The sequence below is a fragment of the Bombus vancouverensis genome, chromosome 2 (assembly GCF_051014615.1).
Source record: "Bombus vancouverensis nearcticus chromosome 2, iyBomVanc1_principal, whole genome shotgun sequence".
Taxonomy (NCBI): domain Eukaryota; kingdom Metazoa; phylum Arthropoda; class Insecta; order Hymenoptera; family Apidae; genus Bombus; species Bombus vancouverensis.
Genome location: NC_134912.1, coordinates 18,107,794 through 18,135,588, shown reverse-complemented (window position 1 = coordinate 18,135,588; position 27,795 = coordinate 18,107,794). Strand labels below are relative to the sequence as shown.

Here is a 27,795-nt window from a genome sequence, read left to right as displayed (position 1 = left end):
TCTTTAACAAGTTTTACTTCCTTGATAAGATGAATCATATTATAATTTAATTATATTAGCTTTCCTAATAAACAACTCCAATTGCACTGTAAAAACGCAAATCGTTATGTAAGATATAGTTTATGCTTAAATATATATTATCTTTTTGTAGTTCTTTTTAATTTTGTCAAAATTTCAGTACATATCTGGTCCAAAACTATTTAAAAATTATATATTATGATCCAACATAAAATAATACTGCTCAAAAAGTAGCTATTTACTTGAATTATTCATTTTATTCTGTCTATCATAAATCAAACTTCTAAGAAGGTTATTTTTTTCAACTTTCAAGATTCTATGAAAATTTTTTGCCCCTTATTTAAGTCAAATAATTTAAATAATTTAGTTTTTATGCAAATTTCTATATTTAATTTGTCAAACATGACATATTTTATATATTAAGTTGTTGTACACTAATTTTATAGAAAATAAGAATTCTAATAACTTTCCTTATTGTTTAGAATAGTAATATTGAAATATTTGTCAATAAATATAAAAATACTTAATTATATGAGACAATTATTAACACTTTATTAGTATTCCAAATAACCGAAAAGATTAAAGACAAAGATATTTTTGGTAGAATTATGATGAAGACGTATGTTAGATTTGAATTCATAACTTACTTTTAAGCAAAATTAATCGCTTATTGTTTGTTATATTGCAAACTATACCAAATTATGAAAAAGTCCTGGAAACTTTTAATTAGATTATAAAGTGCTAAGGCACCACAGGTAAATGCAAATGATAATAGTGATTGGTATTATATTATCTCACTACAATTTCAGGGGCATAAACTACAGACATTTCCTTTGCATGTAAACTTCTCTTGTTATGTAAACATGTTTGTAACATTATTTGTTCTGAATGTATTTGTACACACATACTCTACAACTTCTGATACTGTGAGACCTCCAGTTTGGTTTTCATTGTTTGATAACAAATCCAACAGAGGAAAAGTAAGTGTTTAAATATTCTTATATTTTTATTTGTGATTATATTTTATAGTATATTATTTAATGTTACCATATTATAAAAAAAGAAAGAATTTAATTTACATTATGTATGTTTTTTTTGTTTATTAGTAAAGAAATCATTTTAAAAAGGCAGAGAATGACAAATCGTATAGTTTGCTATGAATAAAACAAAAATTGATGTATGAAGTAAAAATGTAATAAGTATAGTGTTAAAAGATGCTGTAATGTTACATATATTCAAAATAACAATTATTCATAGCATATGTCTTTAGTTTTGATTTAAAATTTCTAGATATTATTATAGTTATAAAAGATAGTTATTGTTATTTTGTAATAATAAAAGTCAAAATACTAGTAATAAATGAAATGCGACATATACAGATATTTGATTTATATCAAGGAACTAATGTTTTAAAATAAATGTTCAAAATCTATGTTATTCTACCAATGTTATATTAAAATTTTTATGAGCGTGAAAATATTAAGGCAAATATAATATTTATAAATTTTTGACATTCAGTGCGTACATTTTAATAATATAAAATCACAGTACTGAATAAAGGTACTAATATCAGGATTCATGCTCAACTTTCACATACAAATCGAGTTTATTTCTTTTTATACTAAAATCGTTGAATTTTTAATTTCTGACTCATTTTGCGTCAATCTGTACGTCTCATAACAGAGTTCAAACTGTTTATAAACTTCATAATTTATCTCACTTAGTCATCAAATTATTTACTGAAATTAAATTTCTCTCCATATAATATTCGTATTACTTCTACGCTTTTAATGATGATTTACGACATCTGTATACAATTTGAAACATACAATATTAATGTAAGATGGCAGTTACATATATAGTGAAAAATGAGAATGATATCACCCTCATCAATGATTAACAAAATTAATTAGAAATTCATTAAGCACGAAATTGTTATTTACAGCTTTTTATTTTTAGAAAGATTAAATCTGACACAGTTTCTGTCAAAACAAGGTTTCTTTTTTTGATAATAGTCTCACGAAATCATAAATTTTATATCTTGCTGCAATGTTTTTTACTTTATGCTTATTAATGCACATTAATTTTTCTCTTTACATCAATGCTACGGCGAAATTTGTTGAAATTCTATTTTGTCACAACTTATATTAGCCAACATATATTATGCTGTTTTTGTTTGCAAAAATTTACATTATTAATTTATATTGATAAATCATTTAAATTTAATTTTGACAAACAGGTAAACCATAATATTGTATATAAAATCTGGTAATAAAGAAAAGATTGATTCTCAAATAACTCCTGATTATTAGTTGTTTAATGAATTAGCATAATGCTAACACATCTCTCTTTTACTCTCAATAGTAGTCATTTACCCAGACTTACAGTAATGAGGCATAAAGAGATAGCTGCTGGGGCAGGAAAGAGTCAGTATGACAATCAATATGACAGTCTTTTGAACACCATGAGGTCATGGGAACACTGATATACTGTAGTACGCTACGATACCATTTCATGCCATCCACTACCATTTGAGGAGTTACTTTCTAATGGAACTAAAATTTAAGTACATAGATTAAAGTCAATTGTTTTCATTTAAAAAGATTATTAATATTTTTATAGATAGCTTTGATAAAACAAAGTTTAATACACTTACCAGTCTTGTCACTATCAACTTTTTCTGGAGAAGATGACCTCGGCCCCCATATTCTCACTGTGCAATCATCTGATACAGAAGCCATCATTTGGTGATATACTGGATTCCATGAAACACAATTTACTGTTCTACTATGTCCTGTTAGAATTGCTATAGGTAATTCCCTTTTGATATGCCACACATAGACTTTAGTATCTATAATAGGAATAGTTATAGAATAATAGGACAAATAATAGAAATTAATATCATTATAGAAATGTTTATATAATTTTTACTTCGGAAATGATATAAATAAAATATTTTTGTTAAATAATTTACCTTCACTACCAGATGCAACAAAATCTTGATTTACACCACCAAAACAACTATGGATTGTGAAATGTCCTTGAGTAACACCTTGAAAACGTCTTACTAAACATCTATCTTGTAAATCCCAAAGATGTACACCCTGATTGGCCACATTAAGAAGTGCAAGTCGATCTGCTTTATCTACACTAAAGGACATCAAAGGATGATCTTCTTGTAATCTATAATATTAAATATTTTAGTTAATATAATACCCTTCTATTATTCTCTACATTACATTATCCATAATAAAGCAACTATGATTTTACATTGTGAAGTCACATAATTCGTCAAAATTATATCCCCGAATCCTATGATGCGAATCAGCAGCGAGGACCGTTTTTCCATCATTTTTACACCACAGACATTTTACTCTAACTCCTTCCCATGATTCTGAGACATTACCTTCAATATCCTAAAATTTTGTGTTCAAATATTTAATGCATTACTTCACTAGCTTAATGAAATGTAATATGTTAGAAATTAATTGATATGTTACAAATTGATAGAACTGTCCACGAAGTCCTCCAGCTACAAATTTACGTGAATCAGGATACCAAGCACAAGCTGTAAGTGAATCATCAGTACTTTGGGTTACTGTTGCACGTAGTTCATAATCAGGTGGGTCAATACTCCAAAGCCAAAGCTCTGGACAATCTTCAGGTCCACACGCAATTAAAAGGCTGCTATCAGGACTCCAAGCAATTAGTGCTACTCCATAAGTATGACCCTCTAATGTTTTTCTATGAGTTACTCTCAATGTTTCCTATTTTTAATATAACATCGTTACTCACTCAATCAAAATTTATTTTGTTATATTTACTAATTTACTTACTGGATCAACATCCCAAATAATTACAGTCATATCTTTAGAACCTGTAGCTAGTTTACGACCATCAGGAGAAAATTTACAATACCACACTTCATCACAATGATTATTGAGCACCTGTAGAGTATGGCACGGGAACTGTTCTTTGCTACAGCTGTGGTCCACAAGCAGTGACACATTTTCTAAACTTGCCTAATTTACAACGGACATAAAATCATAATTGTATTAACAGTAAAAAAGTTGAATATATAAATTTAAAGACGTATAACGTTTAAAAAAATTTTGCTCCTTTTTTAATTTTCAAAAATAGCAATATGTCATTTAAATATATATCCTAAATGAATAAAATGATATCCTTCATAAAACTATAAAGGAAGATTTACTCTTTATCTCAAAAATTTTAAATACTTAAAAGAAGATAATAAATATTACCTGAGTATGTGTTACGTGGTATGTACATTGTTGATTTTGCATTTCCACAGCTTGACACAAAAGAGAATGAAGGCGACGTGGTGGTAACATAATGGAGGGTGGCAGATATTTCTGTAGTCTATCCATTAAAGCAGCCCTCGAGACTGCACCTTTGCCATCCCAGCCTGCACGTGTCTGTTAACAAGTGTCTATTTGCTAGTGATCAAATTTTCAGTAACAGGTTAGTTTCAGAATATTTCTATATCCATACAAAATTCAATCTTTGAAAGTTCATTAGTACATAATTGATTAGCAATAAAATATTTAACACACATTTTATTATATATATTTCTGGAATAGAATATTACTAGTAAAATGTATAATACCTGTAATTCATCACGTCCACTGCACATCATAAATGCAGATAACTGGTGTACACGACCTGTATTATGCCCTAAAGGTGTAAGTTCATTGCGTAAGACATGCAATGCTTCCAGTACTAATCCTTCTTCTAAGTATTCTAAGTATTTTTGTTCTAGTAACAAGAATTTCATCTCCTATGAATGGATAGTATTAATGAAATATGTGTGTATATGTTTAATCATATTTAAAATATTCTAAATGTGAAGATATTTACTACTAGACTTTGATTTGCTCCATTTAAAAATATTTTAAGTTCACTAAGGTCGTGCTCTGCCTTTGTCCAATCTCCATCCATAACATGTTGTCTAAATTTTGCAGCAGCTGGATGATCTAGACGACAACCGGACTCTTGCATGAGAAGATCTGCTGTGCGACTAAAAAAAGATGTTTCATATGGTCAATTTAATATAGTGAAAGATTGGCTAGTATTATTTAATTTTATGAAAAGTCTACTTTTATTTAGTTTCAAACGAGTCTTTGTTACAAACATCTATATTTTTTAAGAATATTGCTACCATCTGAATAAAACATAATAACATGGTAAAATGGTAATGATGCTACTAATAATAATAGCAATAATAATCTATTATAGACAAATACAACTTATGCATACATAATGTATATGTCTCTGTTTTAATGCCCACATTATAAAGCAAATATAACTTGCAGATACTGCTGCCTATATTTCAAGGTTCTATAATTAGCTTTCTCCCACCACAGAGTACGTAGTCCAGATAGGTTGTGATACAATACTTCTGATAAATGCATACAAAGAAAACTTAAGAAACAAAGAAAACTTTCAAGAACAGTTACAATAAAGGAACAAATTCATGAAGATTGAATTGTGATACTTCGTATTTAACTAATAGCATATAAATTACATAAACAGTTTTATGAATCTTAATCATAACATATATAAAATGACCTTTTAAAATCATTCTTTATCACTACAATTTGGGAATATACAGAAACTAAATTGAAAGTTACATACTTCAGTCCGACTGTCTTCAAATGTTGTCCAATAAGTCTGACAATATCTTGATTGGTTTTGTCCATTATTTTCGGCGGTCCCAAATTCTGATTTGTTTCTCCATTAACACTATTGATGTCATTATCCGATTCCGGTATCATGTTGCCATTTGCATGAGGTCCACCAGAGTCAGCTGTTGAACCATTCTGCTGCAGCCCGGAGGAAATGCCACCGTTTGAAGTCTGCTGTTGCATTATGCTGTCATGCACACGGAAATGTTACCCGTGATGACAATAGTAGTCCGCAATATTAACAAGCATGTGTACTAATGTTCTATCTTGACTTAAGTGTCTCTTCTTTTACTGTTTTGACTGTTTTTAAATGTTTTTTCTATCATAAGAACTTTAAAATGCTATGTGTACAAAAGTGTACATGTTTATGTACAAAAATTTTATGACTATTCGATGAAAGGATTTCAATAAATAAGAAAACCGTTTGATAGACAGCACATATGAAAGGAATCCGACGTCGATACGTCTTGAGATTCTGCAAGGAAGAAGATACACGTGAGAGCGTCATAACGAAGGGGGTAAGCCCCTTCGTGTGTTGACTACGCGCTCGCGATGATCTAGGGCCCTGTTTGCGTTACCGATAGTTTTCCATCTCAGGATCGGTGTGGTGCTCGTCCGCTGGTCGTAGAGTAGTCGGGAGAGAACTACGAGACCTTTTGCACGGTGGCGGAGCGAGTCCACCGTCGTCTGACTCGCTGCTCGAGGCCAGGCTTATGCGCGTACCGCCCCGTTTTTCACACGATTATTGTCCCTAAGATTGTTGGTGGGGCTGGGGCTGGAGCACGCACGCAGCCACGGTTGCGTTGCACGGAAAACTCGTAGCCTCCCCCCTTTTTTCTGCTTCTTTTCTTGATTAATGCGTATGCCGTTTATCCCGTCGGACCTGCTAACCGACGATCAGAAAACGAAGAAAAACAGAATTCTTGCACGCCTGCCAAAACGGATACGAACAATGACTGTTACACAGCTGATACTTGTTTAGATCGTCGTTTACGTCACACTGTGATCTTTGCAGATAGTTCCGCTGACTATGGCGCCCACTATGTCCGCTCAGATATGTTGCTTTTCTAAGCTTATAAAATCTCTTTTGCTTATAATTCCCACAGTAAGATGGAAGCACTTATCTACTAAAATATTGCTTAGCGGGAAATTTAATGTACATTTATATGTCGGTTTAATTGTCTATTTAAATATAAATAGATAAATAAATTAGTCGTATAGCATCATTTTATTAATTCTTTTACGTATTTCTATTATTATTTTCTAATACAAATCGAAATGAAAGTTTATTTCAGTAATATAAATTGTTGTGCACCAAAATTAACAGTTGATTACATAACACACACACACACACGATCTATTATTGATTATTATAAAAAAGTATATTATACTATGTTATAGATATATAATTTACACATAAGATAACGTTATAAACAAATTTCGACATTTTAAAATTTACTTCATTCTAGTAATATGCGAAATGGAAAAATATACTTTCACATATAAATATTATTAAACACAATTCTGTCAAATATTTTAATTTACTCTATAATAATAAAATACTTATTATAATTACAAAATATTATCAAAATTTGTAAAATAAATTTAACGTAATTATGATTTACGTAATGAATTATATATGGAACTCCATAAAATTTTTATAAATTGAGAAGACATAGTTCATTGTGTACTATATTATCGATAAATTTAAAATAATTCATACGATTCGCGTAGAGTTTTGTAGGGTACAAGTTGATTCATCTGTGTTAGGTTAGTTTGTCGATTATGGGAAGTCGGCGTGTGCCGCTAGTCAGTCAGTCGCCGGCCGCCGGTGCAGTATGTTGCAATGGTGTTTTATAGAACTTTTTAAGTTTTGTTCTACAGAACTGTGTCCTAAATTTCTATAAGCTTGCACATATAACAATTACCAGAAAAGTTGACGAATTTTTAGGAATAAGAATGTCGTTCGTGGTAACGTCAGAATGTTTTTTTCCGCGGTTCGATTAACGTGTGAGAGAAAAAGAGGAATTCGTTTCATCCGCGTCGAAGTTCAGTTCACGTGAGATCACTGAATCTCGTGTAAGCGGCAGCAAACGTGCGATTTGTGTTGTGCTGTGCATTTTTAATATCCTTACGGAAAAAGTGTTTATTCGTTACGTCCACCTGTTGCGCGCCCAAACCAGGCTTCTTTGTGTTACGTTGGATTAACCGGATTACATGCACTATCGGGATGTTCTTTCTGCTAACATAAATCATTAGGAACGAAAAAAGAGGTAACTTTCTCACACTTTTTAATTTTATGCTCGTGTGATCGAAATTAAACGTTTTGTGGTTTTCGATCACGGTAATCGTTTTTTTGTACGCTTGTTTTAATTGGCAACATGTTTAAATAATGGCCGCCATTTTTTTAAAGCGCGGGCGATGAAAGTGGAATGGAAAAGTCGTATTTAAAACGGAATTTACATGGGTAATATACGATGTTTCGATGCGTGTTTCTTGTCTATTCATTAATGACATATTGATCTTATGTTAACAATATCTATTATACTTTACTATGGTTTTCGTTATTAATGCGTGATGTGAAAGATTTCCATCCTGTAAAAATTCTTTCCATGTGTAGTTATGCGTAAGAGACGAATTTTCGTATGTTTTATATTTACTTGATAAAAAGTATATGATTGTGATCGTTATGTATACTTTTTCGCTAATTGATTAATTATTTTCTGTGAAATTAAGAATATTCAAGTAGCAACTTTTGCAAATACTATGTGTTGTCTATTGTATTTATGCAAATAAAATTGATTTCTCTTTTTATTATTTTTTATAATCCGTCAGAAATATTAATCTAATTTAGATAGGACGTTAGGTTTAGGAATTTTCTGAATTTTTATTATTTTCAAATTTATTCGACCAAGTTTGTAACAGTTGAAACAATAACTTTATGGTGAGTGTTTTTTACACTAAAAGCTCACTCACGTGTGATATTTACATGTAATGAATTTTCTGTAGCGGATATATACTTTTAAATATATACATGTAACGAGTTCGTGTATGCACATTTCGATGACCACCGTACGACGGCACGTCGCCGAGTGGAATGAGATGACAATGCGATGAGACTGGAGAAGGGAAAGGTGCCTCGCAACTAGTGATGGCCACACAATTGTTTCCGAGGCAAACTTTCGAGTAATTAGCGATACAAAAATGTAAATCAGCTTAACAATATTATTTAAATCCAGGAATGTCAAAAACTGGAATTACATTTTGTCCTTGGAATATGCAATTTCATATATTATAAAAATTCACAATCGATTATAAAATAATAATAACAATTTTTAAGATGGTGAAATACATTAAACGTGAAATACATACATATAATCAATATTGTCAAATTATATTTGTTATACCGTAACATACCAAACTGAATATTTTAATTTATGCAGTTACAAACAAAAGGAAAAGATAGTGAGATTACTCCTTTATTGGAAAAATGTAAGATTTGAAATATTCATCTGAAATAAATCATCTTCAAAAATTTAAGGGCTTGGAGCAATAAGGAAGAGTGTAATAGTTTATTACTACGTATATTATTATAGTTGACCATGAATTTATAACATGTTTAGGAAAGTGATTTGATTTTGACTAATTTTGAGTTGATTTTCGTTGATCTTCCCAAATTATTGGAAAGTGCAGTTAGCTTCTTATTGTAATAATTCCTTCCATTATTTATATTTATATGGTGAAAAAAGGGAAATCTTAAATTGTTAATGCTCATTTCTTGACTATCTCTTTTTGTACATGAGAAAGTCATTTATATATATATTAATTATATATTTATATATTAATTGCAACATTTGTTCTAAATACAATGTTTGTTAATTCTTGTGGTGAATTAAACTTGTCAGATTGTGGAGAATGTTTTATTTTGAATAGTATTTGAAGCGCTTGGAAACGTGTCGAGTCCATCGCTATTTGCAGGATGGGAAGATGTCCATGGAGAGAGGGCACATTCCACTGTGGATGCGCATGCGCACATTCTGATTTGCGGCACCCGCGCATTCGACCGCGTGTAGCCAGTGTTGTTGAGGTTAACTTCTTCTGATTTATACATATCTGGAAAAAGCAATCTCAATGCGGAACGCAAACCGTATTTGTACATACCTTCGGAAATTAGGTAAGCAGCGTACGTACTTTCTTTAATGATTTCCACGAAATATGAAGATCGCAATTTATGCATAGTATCCATTCATTGCAAATTAAAAATAGATCGCCTTTTTGTTACTGTATTAACGATGCACTTGCATACTCATGAATAGATATGTTTATTTCATCTCAGTATGTACAAAGTGGTTTTTGTATTTACAAATAAAAATTCACGTTGACATTGAATATGGTTGAACTCTAATAAAAATTTATTGGTAGAATCTGTCACGGTTCTTTTATGTCTTCAGAACTACCAATTATTTTTCTTATTCTCTTCTTATTTCCTTTTAATTGACATCGTATTCGAATAGTAGCTTTCGCAACTTCGAGATTGTATGTTTCACATATATACTGTATATACCATATATGACGAGAATGTTCATCTTCTTAATGCGTTGGATTTCTGGACTTTACCGCGCACAACTGTAATAGTAGAGAAAAGCCTGATTGCAGGCACAGAACGGTTCCTCAACGCGGCGCTCTCTTCAACTTTGGCTCGTCGTGTTGAATGTTAATACGTAGGAAACGGTAGCCGTGCCGTGACTATTACCATGCTTTATATACTTGAAAGTAGTTTAAGCGCAATAAAACATTCGTCACTAAACCATTCTCGTAAAGGACTACTGGTACCGGTTTAAAAATGCTATTGGTATTAATACTTACCTCTTTACTTATTTATTGTCATAATTTATAACCTATACAGTATTGTATAGGTACAGACACACAGTATTATATCTATACACAGTATAACTCTTTGTTGTTTTATGTTGAATTGAATTACATTCTTTGTTTTATTCTGTTTATTTCAATCGGGTTATACAAAGTATTCTTTTTTACGTATTAGTACAGATGCAAAAGTATTAAAATATAAAGTATTGTAGTTAAATAAGACGGGTTAATACTCGTATTACTGAACTATACGATCTCATTTCGTAGCAAAATAGAATTTAATGAGTCCATAAATTGTATGATTCTTAATTTGCAAATACATTGATTAATCGTAGATTATCTTTATGAATTTAGAATTAATTTATGACACAAAACTGTGATTATTCCTTCATATTACAAACTATATCTGCACTATATTAATTTTTTTTTAATAATTTAATTATTTTTAATTTTTTAAATCTGCGAATATATCGATCAGTTGCAGATTAACTCTATCAATATTTCGTTTTAATATCCCTTTAATGTTATTAAATCATATAATTTCAATTATGACCTTTTTCAAACTACATAGAATTTAAAAATTCTAGAAATTGCACGATTCTTACTTTAGAAATATATTGATCAATCACAGATTACGATAAGAAGACTGTTTGCAATTGATAATCTTTGCAACCATTCGTTCGTCGAGTTGCTATTAACGTTTTAACGAATTACATTCTGCGTTGCTTCATTGTTTATTTCGTACGCGCTGGTAGACATGCGAGGAAGAAGAGAAATGTATTCTTCTTTCGTTTAACGTAAAACCCGCAGGTCGTGGAATGCGCAGTCTAGTATTCATGATATCGTAATTTACTGTGTATGTATGTAGCTATATAGACATACATACTATCCGTGTCGTGGAAACTGCGTTATATATTGTTATATAACGTTATATAGTTTTGTATCTTACGCGCCCCTTGTCTTTTGTTGCCTTGTGCCTTTTGCGTGTTTGTCCTGCGTAAATATCGCCTGTGCAAAATACTTTTCGAGGCTACGCTGTAGGCCGTTGTGTACCAGAGTGCCAGGGCAAATAATATCCAGGCATTTCTTTAGCCGACATTCAAGAGTTCGTCCAAGCATCTTTTCATTTTCATCTCGTATATCAAAGTTGCTCAAACTATTTCAAGTATTCAAGGGCTCGAAATCCTAACCTGATAAGACGCATTTTATTGAATTCAGGTGTTTTTGTTATGTTGAAGGAAATCCGATCCGTTTAAATACCTCGAATAACTTGAAGAGATAAATTCCATTCTTTTAGTTGTTATACTTGGATATTTAAGCTTTTCTAACATATTCACATATGTTTGAATTCTTTAATTTAAAATTTCATTGAGAGATTGCACTGTGGCATAGGGGAACAGAGATTCAAATTAATAAAACAATTGTAGGAATTGGGATGTTTTCTTCTATCATCGTTATTTATTGTTTTACTCTACTATAGTGGAGTGTAATATTATTACATACATTTGTTCCTTGAAAATTGTAACCTAATACATAGCATTATAATTTCGTTATAATAGCCGAGAAATTTAAATTATTTATAAGTAAACCTATGTGGTGTATATGAATTCAAAATTTTGTAAAATTGTGTTTAAAATTTCATTGGTAACTTACATATTTAATTTCGTATATAGTGAGAGTTGAATAAGATGTTCGTAAATTTCTAATTGGGATAGTACAGAAATTCAAATTATTTGTAAGTGGCATGTATGCATTCCAAGATTTCTAGGTTTGTGCTTAAAATTTTATTGATAATTTACATGTGTAATTTAGTATATAGTGGGATATATGTACAGTATTCATTCTCTAATTAAAGTGGCATGAAAGCACAGTGAGACAACAAAGTCTGTGCAAAATATTTCTGAAAAGGAAGAAATTTTGGTCCACGAGAAATTCGCTACCTGTGTCACGTACGGTTTAGGCATACCACTGTGTGCGAGATGAACTATACGATACCCCAGAACCGTAATGAATAATATTGCGATCATGTCAGGATAGCTCTTCGTACGTGATTGCCAGCATCTCTTTTTGGACGAGGTCGAAAGATACCTTTGGACCAGATCGTAAGAACAAAGAAAGTCGTCGATGATGTAGTATTTGTCGTAATATGTGATTCGTGGTACAAAAAAGTCAAAATGGATGAAAATTTATCAAATAGATAATACATGAATTTGATCGATGTAAAGATTTAGTTCGATTACCTGCTCCTGTCCAGTCAGGAATTGGTCATATTGGCGTATATTTGACATGTCTTCGAATTCGATTCTTTCAAAGACAAAGACTTTAACACAATTTTGTTGTTCTTTATTTTCATTTCATTTTCAGTCATAGAATCTCCCTGGTTTCGTTTGTACCGCGATTTTATGGCCTATGATGCATACTTCTTCATATATACACACACATGTATACACGCATGTATTTAGACATATGTATATCAATCGGTTCAAGAAACAAAAAGATTATCAGAGTTCTTCAGACATAATAAGTGACAGTAAATATTCGAGTTGGATAAATCTGTATATCCTTGGAAATCCGGAAAAAAAAGAACTACCTCAACATTCTTTCTTATTTGTTCTCGTTCTTTCTGCCGCAATAACGATTCTGTCCAAAGTGGCGGCTCGTGGAAGTATCGTCTCGATTTTACGAGCAGACTAACCTGGAATCCATCATTTCTCTAAGATCCACTTAAAGTTCCAATCCGACGATGTTTCCTGGAACCGGTGTGCAGTAACTGCGTCCGTGATTCCTCCGACATATTTTCACTTCTTCCGATTCTATTCAGTCTGAAAGAAAGTAATGGCCACGCTCTTAGATTCTACCCATGGGGAACACAGAAGAAATTCTTTGCCTTAGAAAAAATTAGCGTGCGTCCATTGAGATCGTAAATTTCTTTAAAACTACTGGAATAATCGCGATCGTCACACGAGAAGATCTCAAAGGAAAAATCGAATGTTTCTTTTTTTCTTCCGTTAGTGTTTAGATTTTCTTTTTTTTTTTTTACGGTTTTTAGGATGGCCACGGACAGGCCAAATACACATACCGAAAGTAGCCGAGAATTCCGAGCTATTTTTCTTGAGGAAATCACAAAGAATGTGGTCGAAGGCGGAACGCGCAGGTGCTCCTGGTTCCCTTCTCTCTTTCTCCACGGTTCAGGTCGATTCTGCTTCATTCCTCCTGTTCCCTCTCTTCCTCTCTCTCTCTCTCTCTTTCTCTTTGTACATATTTTTCTTTCTTTCTCCCTGGTATAATCTTCTCCCCGGCTGTAAAAATTGTCTACGAAGGTCTAAATATTCGGAGGATACCGTGCGGTGATTATAATTCCTGGGTTGAAGTTGCCTCGAACGAAGGAATGCCAAGGGGCGGCTAAGACAAAGCGCCATCTCCAGCTTCGCCCTTTATCTCTTCACCACTGAAGATTAGTATCTATAGTCGGACGACAGATGGTGGTCGGTAGCTACACACTACACAATACATAGTACACAGTCCGGATTCTATATACTATATAAAGTTTGAAACTTCAAACGGAGAACTTATTATTTCTCCTTTTTTCCCCTTCTTTCCTTTCTTCCTTTTCTCTTCTTCGCCTATATAGCTATTCCATATATGCCTCTCTCTCGGTACTTTTCGGATTTGTCCGATTAAACGCAACGGTTGATAATGCTAGTTCGCATATGGGTCGCGACACGAAACAAAGTCTAATTAAGCATAAATTCAAATCGTAAATAAACGAATTTCTATGGTTTCAACCACACCATGTTATCTAATATCATCATATGTTATCGTACACCGGTAGTGAAGACCTTTTTGCTTTCGCGCCTGTATATATTACATAAGGCTGTGTAAAAATGTTAGGTTATCCTTTGATCGAGCCTTTAGAAAACATTTTTAAATGGCATTATGCTGTGGCTATGGAAAGTATGTATTTGCACACCATTGTATTTATTGTAGCATTTTTACATACTTGTTAATTAGATCCAAATGTATTAAATGTTGCATCATCTAGTAGTATTTCATACGACTATTAAGAAGGTATGTGTAAATACTTTCTGTAGTCACTGTATAGTGACTTTAGACATCTTTTCATGGTTCTAGCTGAGTGTGGCTTCCTTTACTATGTAAGAGGTTAGTTAGGAAACCTGAATTTCTTAGAGTTATCATTATCAAAGGGACTAGATCAGTGAAGAGGTCTGTACTAATTGTAATAGCTCTATAATAGTAATAAATTTAGATTATCGAAGAAATCTGAATTTCATCTGATTTGAAATACTAAAAATATTTGTTAAAGTACCAAATGACATTATTGAAACATTATTTCACAAGATGTTGGAGACTGGAAATAATTCTTGCTGTCGGGAAAGGAAAATCATACAAAATATTGATTATTTCAAATTAATCGATACTTTTTACGCAAGCTATCGTTAATCCTTAAAAAGAAAACATTCCCTTTTAGTAATAGTACTAGCAGGCTGGTCTAACAATAATACTTTTGCGTAATATTATAATATTTGCAAAATAACTTTTACGTAAAAAGAAAGGAATAGCAAAAGAAGTTGGATCGAAAATTTACGAGATACGACCGCGAGCTATTATTGGTCGATAAAACGTTTAAATATCTGATAACAGTACCGGTGATCGGTATCGAAGGGATCGGAATCGGGAAGGTGTTTTCGGGTTTGATCGCGTGAGACACTCAAGCGAAAGAGCATTTCGGTGCTAACGGCTTTTGCGAATTTTCGGCACGGGACAGCTGATGTATTCTGGTATAATACATGCTTCCGTCCTCTCGTAACAGCCGTAGTTTGGGATAGGGAGAGCTCCGTGGAAACGTAATCATCGAGAAGAATATTGGCCGAGCTAATCGGCCTGGCCAACCTTCTTCTTCACGTGTAAAATCCATTCTCGAGAAATTCGCGATGGCTGTACGTATATACACGAGCGTATCGGGGTGTCCGCAATTATCGTAATTATATCTCGATGCGATGAGTCATACTCACGGCTGTGTTAGTGTATACTCGTAATACACGAACCACGAGAAAGAATGGAGAATGCGGATCGTTTCGCATCCGTCGCCGTTGCTTCCACCGTTTCGAATCGCGCTCGCACGAAAACCTGTATGATCGCTCGTTCGTATACAATAGTATACATACATACATACATACATACGTTCTTTCGTTCTTTCGCTGACTGGAAACGCGATCACGTACGCCATACTTAGCCCTACACAAGATATCGGTATACGTTACACTGTTGGCCAAAGTATATACGTAGATATTAGGGTACTTACCGATATTTAGTACAAATCGAATACTTTTCAGTGCTTTTATTTCCGAGTTATTTTATCGTAAATTCGTTAATTCATTCGTCTCGTATGTTACAACGAAAGAAAATAAAATTTGTTGGAGCTTCCCAATAATATATATAATATAACGAGTAGATGTAATAATACTTATTTACGTACATATAGGTACATGGTTAAATCAATATACATACGTACATGATGCATGTGTACGTAAAATTGAGATCAAAAGCATAGTGGTTGGGAAAATTCTTAGAAATTCACAAATGTTATGCAATGGCAAAAAATTGAATGGCATATCGTGCGTTGAGAAGGTTGTGTGCAGTATTTAAACGGACGAATACTTATGCAGACGGTTACATAATGCATAGTCGATTTTCGATAATGCTAGTTAATTCTTCGACTATGTGATAAAACGACGAGGAATTGGAAATGAATGACGAAACTCGACTTGTATAAATAAGCATATGGATTCCCCTTTTGCTTCGAATTCGCACTAGATTAGACGAAAAACAAGGCGAACATTCGGAATATTATCTGACAGCGGGCTATGGAGAATTAATTTACAAGCTTTGTTAGCAATGTGGCTAAAAGAACAAAATATGTATAGACTATCATAATCCATTCTTCGTTATTTGACCTGTAACGACGATTCGAAATTCTAATTCGAACGTGTAGATATCCGAGAAAAAGAACAGATAACGCGATAGGGTGTTACATAATTTTTGGTTACGTATCTTGATATTTTTGTAATAATTAATACTTCGATCCTCTAAGTTCACGATTACATTCTTTCGCAAATATGTAGATACTCAAACAACCTTTTAAATAAAATAGCAAAACAAACATTATACGACGGTTGACGAAAACTTTTTACGAATATATTACGTGCGTTATAAAAAAAAGATCTTAAAATTTTATTAATGAGATACGACCATCCTGATTATACTGTTCAAATCTGAGACCTATATGAAAATGTATTTATGTATATATGCATTCGAAGCAAATAACAATCTGTTCAGAGGAAATTTAAAGTGGCGAAATTAGGCGACTCATCCTGTATAACACAGTGTACGTGTAAAGATTAAGAGTTTTTAAATGATTTTGTAATTACGAGACACAACGTGTAAGTGTTGAAATACTTTCGTAAGTCTGTGCACAATTTTTATTCGTACGTTGCCAATCCGTACGGTTTTGTAACGATGAACAATTCGATCGTTCGCGATTCACGATGAAATGTAAAACAGCGTTACACGTAGTACGTTCTATCTACGGAGTAGGATTTACGGATGGCTGTGTTCGACCTGTATAATCTCTGTTCATGATCCATAATGCATCGATGAGTACCGTCTGCCTGATCACAATTTATAATTTATTGCCAAGTTACGAAGCATCTCCTGCAGCTTTTTCTCTCTTGCCTTTCCGGGCACGTTGATTGTTGTTCGAAGTCTGGTAGCAGCTTCTCTCTTGTAGAACATGCTGTGAAATTCCATTGATTTAAATGGCGTTCAAGGTAAACGTTTCGATCGAATTTACGTCCGTGGCTGTTCTCCACGGTTTGTTATTTACGTGTGAATATTGCGGACACGGAATTGCTTCGCGAATCTCGTGGAAATCAGAATTAACGTAATTCTTTTCGTCCTTTAAAGACAGATACGGGATTAGATATATAGCGACATATGAAAGTAAGGATTTGCACGCTTGTCGTAGAAACTTTTTATGAACCTATTACGAGTATTAGGCGAAACTTTTTCGAAATTTCATTAGCAGTGTAACGATATACCTACGACTATCGATCGTATTCGTATTTCGTATCTATAGTTGTTACGAGCTATTTACTGAAAATATATACGTAGTAAAAAATTAGTATGCAGCACGAACAATGGTTTTATATATAGAATTAATGTTAAAGAATTATTATTAAGTATCGTAGCTGATTAATACGATAACTAACTGTTCAAATACTCTCGCGAGCCACTGCATCGTCGTATCTGTATGAATAATTTACAATGTATTCTGTGAATTCGGTTTCTGAGTAAGGGTTTCTCGACGTTTCGAAATACAGGTATGTGGTTTCGTGGTTACGAAGATACAATAGAACTCTATTTGTCGGAACCCACATCCGCAGACAAACAGTTCGTTAATTCTCTCTATTGTCTATAATTTTTCCTTCATATAATAGGAGTTCACGTTAATTAAGTGGAGTCAATCGATCGAACTCCGATCGATTAACGTGACTTAATTGACTCCACTTAATTAACGTGAACTCCTATTATACTAATCGAGCATTAATTATGATTTCATTTGAGTAAATGAAATTTAGACAAATGCAGTTCCCTGCATACTATTGGCAGATGAAAATGAAATATTTATTAAACCGACGTAGAATTCAGCGTAACGCAAGTGACTTTCCGAAAAGCAGAGACTCGTCGATCGATTTTCCAAATCTCAATAGACGTTGGATACTGTTAGGCGATTTGGACATTGTTATAGGGTCCGTTATGAAACTGTCGTTAGTCGTTGGACCAGATATAATTTGTAGGATGAGTGCGTGATCTTTCCTCGCACTTTGAGGTAGGTAATTTCGTAAGACAGATCAAAAAGAATCTTCTAATCTCTGAACTTACAGAAAGTTAATACAACCGATGTTAATACAATCGGTGTATTTTCGACCAATCGCGGGGAGACGCAATCGCGAAGAAACACGTCAACGGGAGTCGTAAATTCCCGTTACGATTATAGTAATCGACGCCGCGAATAGATCGATCCCCTGATTTCCGTTGAGATAATAGGGGTGGTTGAGTTGGTATAACGCTGCGATTAACAGGGTTATAAAATTTATATTTCCAACGCTTAAAGTTACACCGTTGCTTATGACATACGTCGTCGACAATGATTTAGCGTATGAAGATGCGGTACACTGGCACAATATTCGTTGGTAGTCGAGCAAGTCTTTTATAGTAGAGTTTCTAGTTATAGTTGACGTAGCAATAGAGGAGACTAACCCAGTACTGGCTCCTCTGAGCTCAGAGGAAAGCTAATGATGGGTGTGTCTAGCGCACGGGAACATCGGATTTGTTGATGACACTTTTGGTTAGGAAAGTGAGGGCAGTAGACGTTGCTTCTGATTGGATAAAAGAAGGTTGGTGGACTAGGAAGGGTCTTAGCCGCCCTGGATAGAAGGTTGGTGGACTAGGAAGGGTCTTAGCCGCCCTCGATAGAAGGTTGGTGGACTAGGAAGGGTCTTAGCCGCCCTCGATAGAAAGTTGCTAGTGTGAAGTGTCATACGTGAGAAAAAACTAACTTTCCCGTGTCAGCCGTAGTAGACAATAATCTTTAGAAAATCTTTAATCTCTACAAGACCGTAATAAAAGCTGTCTGGACCTACGGAATCCAACTATGGGGAACAGCAGGTAATTCCAACATTGAAATACTTCGACGCTTCCAATCGAAAACGCTAAGATCCATTATAAACGCACCCTGGTATGTCGCCAACGAACTAATATTACTTACTTATTTACTTAAAAATTATACTTATCTATAATAAGTATTAACTTATTATAAATATTTAGCCATGTCACTGCGCCATGCCAGAAAAAATTACTGAAAATTCTCAATGTGAGAATTGATTGTAAATATCAATAAATAAATAAATAAATAAAAAAAATAATCTTTAGAAAGCGATTTAGAGAAACGATATTCGTTCGGTCTGAAGGAGCTTAGCTGGCAAATTCCTGAGATTTACGATGGGTCCTTAAGACTATTGAGTGTACGTAGTAAGGATGAGCGGACATCTGGTTCCCATCTTGCCCACGGTGTGTAGCCTGGTCTAGGTAGAGTGTCGGCCGACGTAACAATCAGTGATATTTAAATAGCAAATGTATGTAACATTGTATACATATATGTAGCGGCTAGTAAAATGTATTATCTCTAAAACGTTTCTAAAATTCGAAACTGCATCGCGAATAATAATTCGGTATCCCGCATACGCGGTACTCGATCGTATAAAGTTCACTCGGAGTTACAGGGTTCTGGTGCTGCGCTGCGCCGCGCCAGGATGATTTTACGCGGTGAGAAACCTTTGAGTATCCCAATCCAATATTTTTCGGTACCCGCATGGCATCCGCTATAGCGTTCGCCGTTCGTCGCACATATTTCCATTTCGCATAAATATCGAACGGCGCGGAATAAAAAATAGCGCTTTCGTGTGGCGATGCGAATACTCTCCGCAGAAAATTCTCGCGAAATAATTGGACGTACACGCGCGTACCAGTAAAATAACTTACAAGTACTACCTTCTCTTTCACCGTTTCCTTCCTCTCCCTCCTTCATCTCATCCTCCTCTTCTTCTTGCAACCCTTTTTGATAAGGCTATTTCTCAGGAGCCCATTGCGAAAGCATTTCTCAATTTATGTGCAACCATCATTGATATTCCGTCGAGGAGCACGATTCTTCTCCGGGTAAAGTTAGGGGAGAACGTGCCATAGAAAGGAATTTATGGGAAGGGCTTGCGGTGTTCCGACCTTCACGGTCACGTTGCAGCCGGACCTCAAACCGCACGAAAGTTATTCCGAACAATTCCTTCCGAACGCCTTGTCTCCGATTCGCATGGACCGGGTCCCATATAGAATAGAACGAACATTATTGTGAACTGCAGTTGGAGTACGGCGAGCACGTGCGCGTGTACAGTGATTTTGATCGTCGATCGCCGATAAAACAAAATTTCTTCTATCTTCTTTTTAGAAATATACTTCTATCATTTTCTTTTCTCCCTTTTTTTTTTGCTTTGACTCGCTAACTGTAATTACGAAAGACAGATCGACTACAGTTAGGTTGACTTTATTCCTTGCAAATATAAATACGAGATGACGTATGCTTAAAGGAAATAAACGATGGAGAATTTTTAAATGAAGAAATTGTCGGTCAGAGTCTTCCTACATCTCGGAGTTTCATCAAGCAACTCGTCTTTTTTTGTTAACAGCTTAATCCCGTGCAACGAAGATTTCGTTTGCTTACAAAATTAAAGATTTTAATTGATCATAATTCTTCGATTTCGATTTATAAGTTAGGGATTGAGAATTATTATTAGATCGCAGTTGTTTATGGATCTGTGCGCTTTTTAGAAAGCACGCGAAAGAAAAAAATACGCATAATATGAAAAAATTTAGCGCGGATGAAATAAATCTTTACATGGATTCCACGTTTCCTTAGTTGTTAATCACCTCGCACCATACGCTTTAGACGAGATACGTACTTGATTTACGACATGATATCGTTCATCTGACATTTTAAAGGAAATATCCCGCGTCTTCATTTTTCTATAATTACAACCAATAGTGAGTATTCTTTCATAGAAGGAATAGGAATGATGAATATTGTATAAAAATTATTCGATCGATAAAACATATATTTAGGTTGTATTTCTTGAGTTATGTTAATGACGATATAAATTTGTACAAATATCCGCAGTCTACTTAGTATTAATAGACGATTTTATGTCACGAGACCATATTGTATTTACTTACGTACATGGGTACATAACTTTCAAGTTACATGGTTGTAATAAGCTATAGATTATTGCCGCTTTTATGTCCGATTTTGGCAAAATTGTGTGTTTAGACATGAGCAGTATATTTGATACAGAAAGGAATCTGGGTTGAAAAGATGCGGGTACATTTCTTAAGAACAACTTTCCCGATGAACACGTTACTACCAAACCAAAACCAAAGTGCAATATAATTACTCCTTCGCGTTACTATTACACCACCATTACACCTTTATACTATCATTCTGAAACATAAATCATCCACTTTTGTCTCTGACAATTATCTACCTCGTACACCAATGTTTATTACAGTCTTTTGTAGCAATCCTGATCTATCACAGAACGCCTCTAAATTTCGATGATATTCTCTTAGATACAGGCTGAATTGGCTTCTCCACTAAATCTCACAGTGCCAAAAGTTCAGCCCTTAAAATTCTTGCCATGAAAAGTCTGGCCACAAAACCCCATAACTATACTTTCATCGTACAATGTCGTACTGGCGTGGAAACGCGGTTTACCCTATCCTAACGAGAATAGAAAGGCCTCGCTTGAAAATCGACGAGTGCGACCCCTTCTCTTCTTCTTGCCCCTTTCCATTACAATTTCAGATCGATTCGTACATCAATAAGCGGACATAAATCGCTTTTACCGTAAACAGTACAAAACAGGACAATGGACATCGCGATAAAAATATCCTTCAGAAGCTTGGAGGTAGAGTGGTCCGTTGTACGCGCGCGCACTCCACACATAAACGCACATGTATACATAAGCTAAGGCCTAAGGCATCTCCTCTCTTAAAGGTATACGCGTCTTTCTCGGTAGAAATGGCAAGGAACGCGAGAACTACTCGTTATGCATCCGAGTAGCGTGGATAGGGGAAGACCGTACGATCGGCCCTCGGAATCGTCGTGGATTCTGTTTCTTCGTTCTGCTCTCCACGGAGCCGCGGCCGCGCGGAGGAAAGAAACCCGCTGGCAAGCTCGATCGTGGCTCGAACGGGTGTGAATGCCCGTACGTGCCAGAAACGAATAATGAAGCCGCGGTACGATCCACGATAAAACCTGATGCCGTTGGAACGCCACTCACGTACGAATCCTTTACCTTGTACCCGATTTGCGAGCGAGCTGGTCAACATTGCCGTGTCTACGAGCCAGGTTGCCCCGTGACTGCTCCCCTTGTATCGTGTGTCTCCTCGTAGACCAGCTACGGCGAACTTTCACGTGTATACAGGGTGTTCCAGTTTTTTTCCACTGCAACTTCATTCGCACGATTGATGGGTGTAAATGAAGGTGGAATGAAGAAGGTTTATTAAAAAATTATAGAAAGGATCGAATATAAGACTAAAGTACGAATATCAATGTTTTATAGGAATTTTATCTGAACGTAAACAGATCGCTCGAGCGTCTGAAAATGTATAAAAACGTTACAACTACGTTACGAGTGTTTATGCATTTATGGGAAATTTAAATGCGTAAAAGTGAAAATCCGCAGAATGCGTATAATGTACGTAAGTCTACGAAACATCTAAAGTAATAAAGTACTGGTTGTAATAGCCAGAAGATAAGACGGATCTTTATTTAACGTTTGCTTTTTTTAGTTATATTTTCTGGTTATAGCATAGATTGGAAATATAAACGCAGTTTAGTTAGTGAAATATCTTCTGTATGAAACTGAAATACCTCGCGTATCTACGATATGCAAATTTCTGCAATATAACACGTTTCGTTAAACGTGTTTTCTTCTTAAACAAATCTTCCTTCTTTTTCTTCTTTCTGCGTAAAAAATGTTATCTCTTTACTATCTTACTGTATGTTACTTTGTACGTCATTATGCCTTTCTTATATTACGATTATGATAATACTATAGAATAAAAATGCGAAGGAAAGAGGAAAGAAGCTTAATTCGTCAAGAACTATAACCATACTACTGTTGAGATTAATTAGACCTTGTAGGTATAAAATGTCTGTGTAGCATACCGTATTATGTTTGATAAGGAATTAAAAGAACGAGTAACATCTTATGCGAGGAGATTTCGAAACCTTGAAATTTCGGCGAGTAACAAAATTGTGCGCATATCCCAGAGTGATTCACGCGAATATTATATCAGATTGAATGAAGAATTGAGAATTTGAAAATTGAAAAAGTATCGAGAATTTCCTTTACCTTGCAGGATATCTATACAAGATGTATGTACGTATAATATTTACTGTGGTAAGAAAGGTGTGACAGTCTTGTTATTTTTGAGACTATCGACTTTTATCAAGTCGTATCTGTAACGTCATGATTTCATAGTAAGGCGAGCCTGTCGTTATTTTTAAATTCTTTAAAATGCCTGTTTTATTTTTTAATAATTTCTCGCAGCGTTCTTAAACTCAAGAAATCATTCAACGTTTTAAAATATCGTATAATTAAAAATTAATTAAACATTAAAGCTACTATATACAGGGTGGCTGGTAACTGGTGGTACAAGCGAAAAGGGGGTGATTCTACGCGAAAAAAGAAGTCGAAAATATGGAATAAAAATTTTTCGTTCGAGGCTTTGTTTTCGAGAAAATCGACTTTGAATGTTCGCTCGGTACACATGCACTTTATCACGTCTCGTTATAACGGATCTCACTGTAGATCGTTGTCTCGATGGAAAAATTTAAAAAAAAAAAGAAAAAATTAAAAAAGAAATTTTTATTCCATATTTTCGACTTCCTTTTTCGCGTAGAATCACTCCCTTTCCGCTTGTACCACCAGTTACCAACCACCCTGTATATGGATTAAAGTAACGAATATAAAATATAGAATAAATACTATAAAAACTGATCAATCACAATTCTTTTAATTTATAAGCAAATGGAATTCCAGTTAGACAGGACTAATGTATAAGGGGTGTCTTAATTCAATTGAAAATCCGTACATAAAGAAAGAGTAATAGAACATTTTCAGACGATATTCTCGGTTGTATTCAAATATTAAATACCAAAGTCCTAGAATTCCAGATGCTTCGCACTCGTATGTGCTTTGTATTTGTGCACTGACTGTAATATTGGAAACACCGAGATTTTCAGAACGAGTCGATACATTCTAATCTAATTGCGCTCTCATTCGTACAGTCTGGCCCGTATATTTGCTCACTGGGTATGGCTCATAAGGCGTTAAAATAGTCTTAAAATGAAGTGATTAACGTCCAACCTCGCCTGACGAACGAGATACGATCGTGTGTTTCGAACTGCATATTCACGGGCCGTGCAGGTGACTTTTGAATACATATTTACGGGTCACCCCATATTTTGAAAAACGAAAGAAATTCTGGATAGGAAATATTGACTAAGAAGGGTGGTACTTTTTGCCTATTTTGCGATTCCTCGCGTTATCAGGACAAGGCGATCGCGCATAGAACGGTTCGAATAAATTTGCACGGCGCGGTGCGGCGCCCCGTTTACGTTCGCGCGTTGCTTTCTCTGTAGCTTTCTTAAAAATATCTTCGTTCCCCTACATGGAATTCGACCATCCGGCAATACCGGATCGGCTCCCTCGTGGCCGACACGGACCTGTCTTCGAATTCAGCTAACGTAGACCGTCCACGTCCGCGACGTCCACCCACGTAGTGGCCGAAGAACAGAAACGAAGGAGAGGAAGGAAGAGGGAGTGGAAGTTGTAAATAGTATGGTGCCTTTTCTGCTTCTGAAAATTCATTGCTTTTTGCGCCGTTTTCCACGGCGGGGCTATTAACGGCGCACTCGAGCGCCCTACGGAGTCGCGAGTTATATGACGGAATTTATACGTACTTAAACGCACTATTATCGTCCTTTGCACGAGATCGCGTGGGCGCGTGTGACAGTAACTGCTGGACTTTGCGGGAAGACGTGACACACGATATACATTCGAAAGTCCATGTCAGCCTCTCGAACAGTCCACTCCTTTTCATTTTCGTTTTTTCTCCGTTTATTGCGAAAAACTCGCGACATTGCAGAAGAATTCAGGGTGATTGCCCATAGTTAAATGCGAGGTTAATACGTATTTAGAATATTTTGCTGGTGCAACACTCGCAACGTAAATTTTGATGATGTCAGGGGAATAATCTTGGACTATTCACCGATCGTTTATCTTTCATTTATCTGATATTTTATTCTTGCTATCTTATTACGTTATTACACGCATAGCTTTTATATGGAAATAGATTAATAGCAGCGTGCAAGTGTACTGTATTTTTAGCATAATAGTATATTCTTCTTTCTGCTTTTATTCTTGCAGTACATCAAAGACACGTTATTATTATTGAACATTTTGCACGAATAAGTAAATTGGGATAAATGTTCTTGTTTCGTCTTGCGTACGATATACGAAAATAGAACTTTAAATTGACATTGATAGCGTTGATGTATTAGTTGGGAGTCTGTATTGGTCTTTTAAAGCGATATTGGTGTCTTTTATTTTGATGGGTTTTATAAGCGATTAAGATCGAACACGATTTTTAAATCGTACCGAATGGGTATCGAACGATTACCAGCGACGTTACTAGAAATTAAAAGGTTTCGGATGACGCCGGCTGTGAAATACATGAAATATTCATACGTGATATTCGTGGCATCCTCTCGAACGTATCGTGAGTATCGAGAAACTTGGGTAGCCGGTGAAAGTACAGACCTCTGGTACCTACCAGCGTGTTGTTCTATACGTGGACACGTACGTTTTAAAATAATAATGTGACATGTGGTGTGAATGTACCGCGGAAACACTTTTCTCGATTACGTGTCACACAGAAAATCAACGTAAACACGTACACATCTTCTCTCATTCATAAATACCTGCTCGTTTCTCATTACAACGCGATTCAGACATAATTATGACAAAACAATTTCTAATAAATATCTACGGCTTGAAATTATAATTCATAATTCATCATTGTCTTGTTACAATTTAGTAAGGTACTGTACGTATATGACATGCATATTACGTATATGTATGTGTGTAGTTGTAAATTCTACGCGAGAAAATTCGATGTTTTGGGTGGATTCTGTAGTGAAATTCGCAGGATGCAGGAAACGTCGGGTCTTTCGCGGTATTAATCCGAACCTGGATACAGGGTGCAGTATGCACTCGGAATGCAGCTCTCAAAGTGGGCTGCTCTTGGCTATCGGCGTGCATCGTGGAACTTGGCTACCTGGTGAAAGTACCTCCACCTTCGCAGCGTTGTGCGTGCATGTACATTGTACATCGATGCGCGTATTTACAAGAATTGCGCGCACACGATCGTTCTGTCTCGTATATATACGAATGTAGGCATGAGGTGAGATACTGCCAGATAGCGTGGCACGTAGTGTCAATGTACTCCATTGTGTCATCCGTCACGGCCTGTGAGATAACGTGGTTTCCGTAGCGATGGCTATGACCTGACCTATCGTTCCAAAGAAAGAAACAATTCGTTGGACGAATTGGAGGAAAAATGCTTGCTAGGCATATCATCATACCGTGTTCACTCTTGAATTCGTGCTTATAGCTCCTAATTGAAATTCCGATTGATCGCCTGATAAAATGGAAGTAGGTAAAGAGGGGACACAGAAACATGATTAAACCTTTGGCACACGTAACTTTTAGAGTGCTAAAAATACAAAATTCAAATTCTAATATAATCTTCCAAAGATGATATTTAACGATCTTTATTATAATTTACTATCTGTAAAAATTACCTTTTTTAAATAATTAACTTATAATAATAAATCAATATTTTTGGAGATACTGATTTTCTAATTAAAAGGATGATATAAAAATTACCAACTTCTGATTCCTTCGTCGTTATGATCGCGACTCGTTAAATTGTTTGGAAAGTTCGTAGCGATATTCAACGGAAGATTCAATACTCTATTAAATAATATATGCGTGTTTCTTTCAATGCTTCTTTTTCGAGAAATTTTTTATAGATTTTAGCAAGCAACTTCTTCAGATAGATTTTACTCGAATTTCTTCAAGTTCTTTAAGCATTGAATTATAATTATCTTACAATAATAATTATATAATCTTATAATCGAAAGAATTTTATAAAACCTAGAATACGTGATAGTGAACGTTACCTCTCAATTATTGGTACTGGGGATGATCATGATACTTCACGTTAAATTAGAGCTTGGTTATTTGTTATATTTAAGGTACTTAAAATACGCAATGTATCCTATTGATTAACGTAAGACATAGAATATAGATTAAAATAAAGCGATCTTTCCTTAAGTCTTATTCGACGAATGGAACTGAACGTATCTTTTGCGATAGCTTTACGATCGATAGAGCTTTTCGATACTTATGGCCTGACTTTACCTTGATAAACACAAAATCTT

The 27,795-nt window shown here is 34.8% G+C and overlaps 2 protein-coding genes across 7 annotated transcripts in view; one reads left to right on the top strand and one right to left on the bottom strand.

Annotated features, from left to right (window-relative positions):
• Window positions 1-2,317: 2,317 nt before the first annotated feature.
• LOC117166734 (WD repeat-containing protein 26) lies at window positions 2,318-6,740 on the bottom strand. Its single transcript, XM_033350972.2, has 11 exons — window positions 6,302-6,740; window positions 5,674-5,910; window positions 4,897-5,056; window positions 4,646-4,816; window positions 4,281-4,454; window positions 3,855-4,040; window positions 3,519-3,785; window positions 3,289-3,434; window positions 2,993-3,201; window positions 2,675-2,869; window positions 2,318-2,573 (listed from the first exon to the last, which is right to left on the bottom strand). Exons 1-11 carry the CDS (start codon window positions 6,313-6,315, stop codon window positions 2,518-2,520), a joined length of 1,815 nt encoding a protein of 604 aa, XP_033206863.1. The 5' UTR covers window positions 6,316-6,740; the 3' UTR covers window positions 2,318-2,517.
• An 802-nt stretch (window positions 6,741-7,542) lies between these two features.
• Window positions 7,543-27,795, top strand: part of LOC117153135 (protein expanded) — a 122,286-nt gene continuing 102,033 nt past the window's right edge. For 5 of the 6 annotated variants that reach the window (XM_076627788.1, XM_076627787.1, XM_033326861.2 and 2 more), the window contains exon 1: window positions 7,543-7,996. The gene's annotated coding sequence lies outside the window, so the exon portion shown is untranslated. Of the gene's footprint in view, window positions 7,997-9,874; window positions 9,898-27,795 lie in introns of those variants that run through there. The other variant, XM_076627781.1, reaches the window with a different exon arrangement.

Coding starts and splice junctions, on each gene's coding strand:
- LOC117166734 (XM_033350972.2), bottom strand. Junction 4,817..4,896: donor GAGCAAATCAAAGTCTAGTA/GTAAATATCTTC, acceptor ATCCATTCATAG/GAGATGAAATTCTTGTTACT. Junction 3,435..3,518: donor GTGGACAGTTCTATCAATTT/GTAACATATCAA, acceptor ACAAAATTTTAG/GATATTGAAGGTAATGTCTC.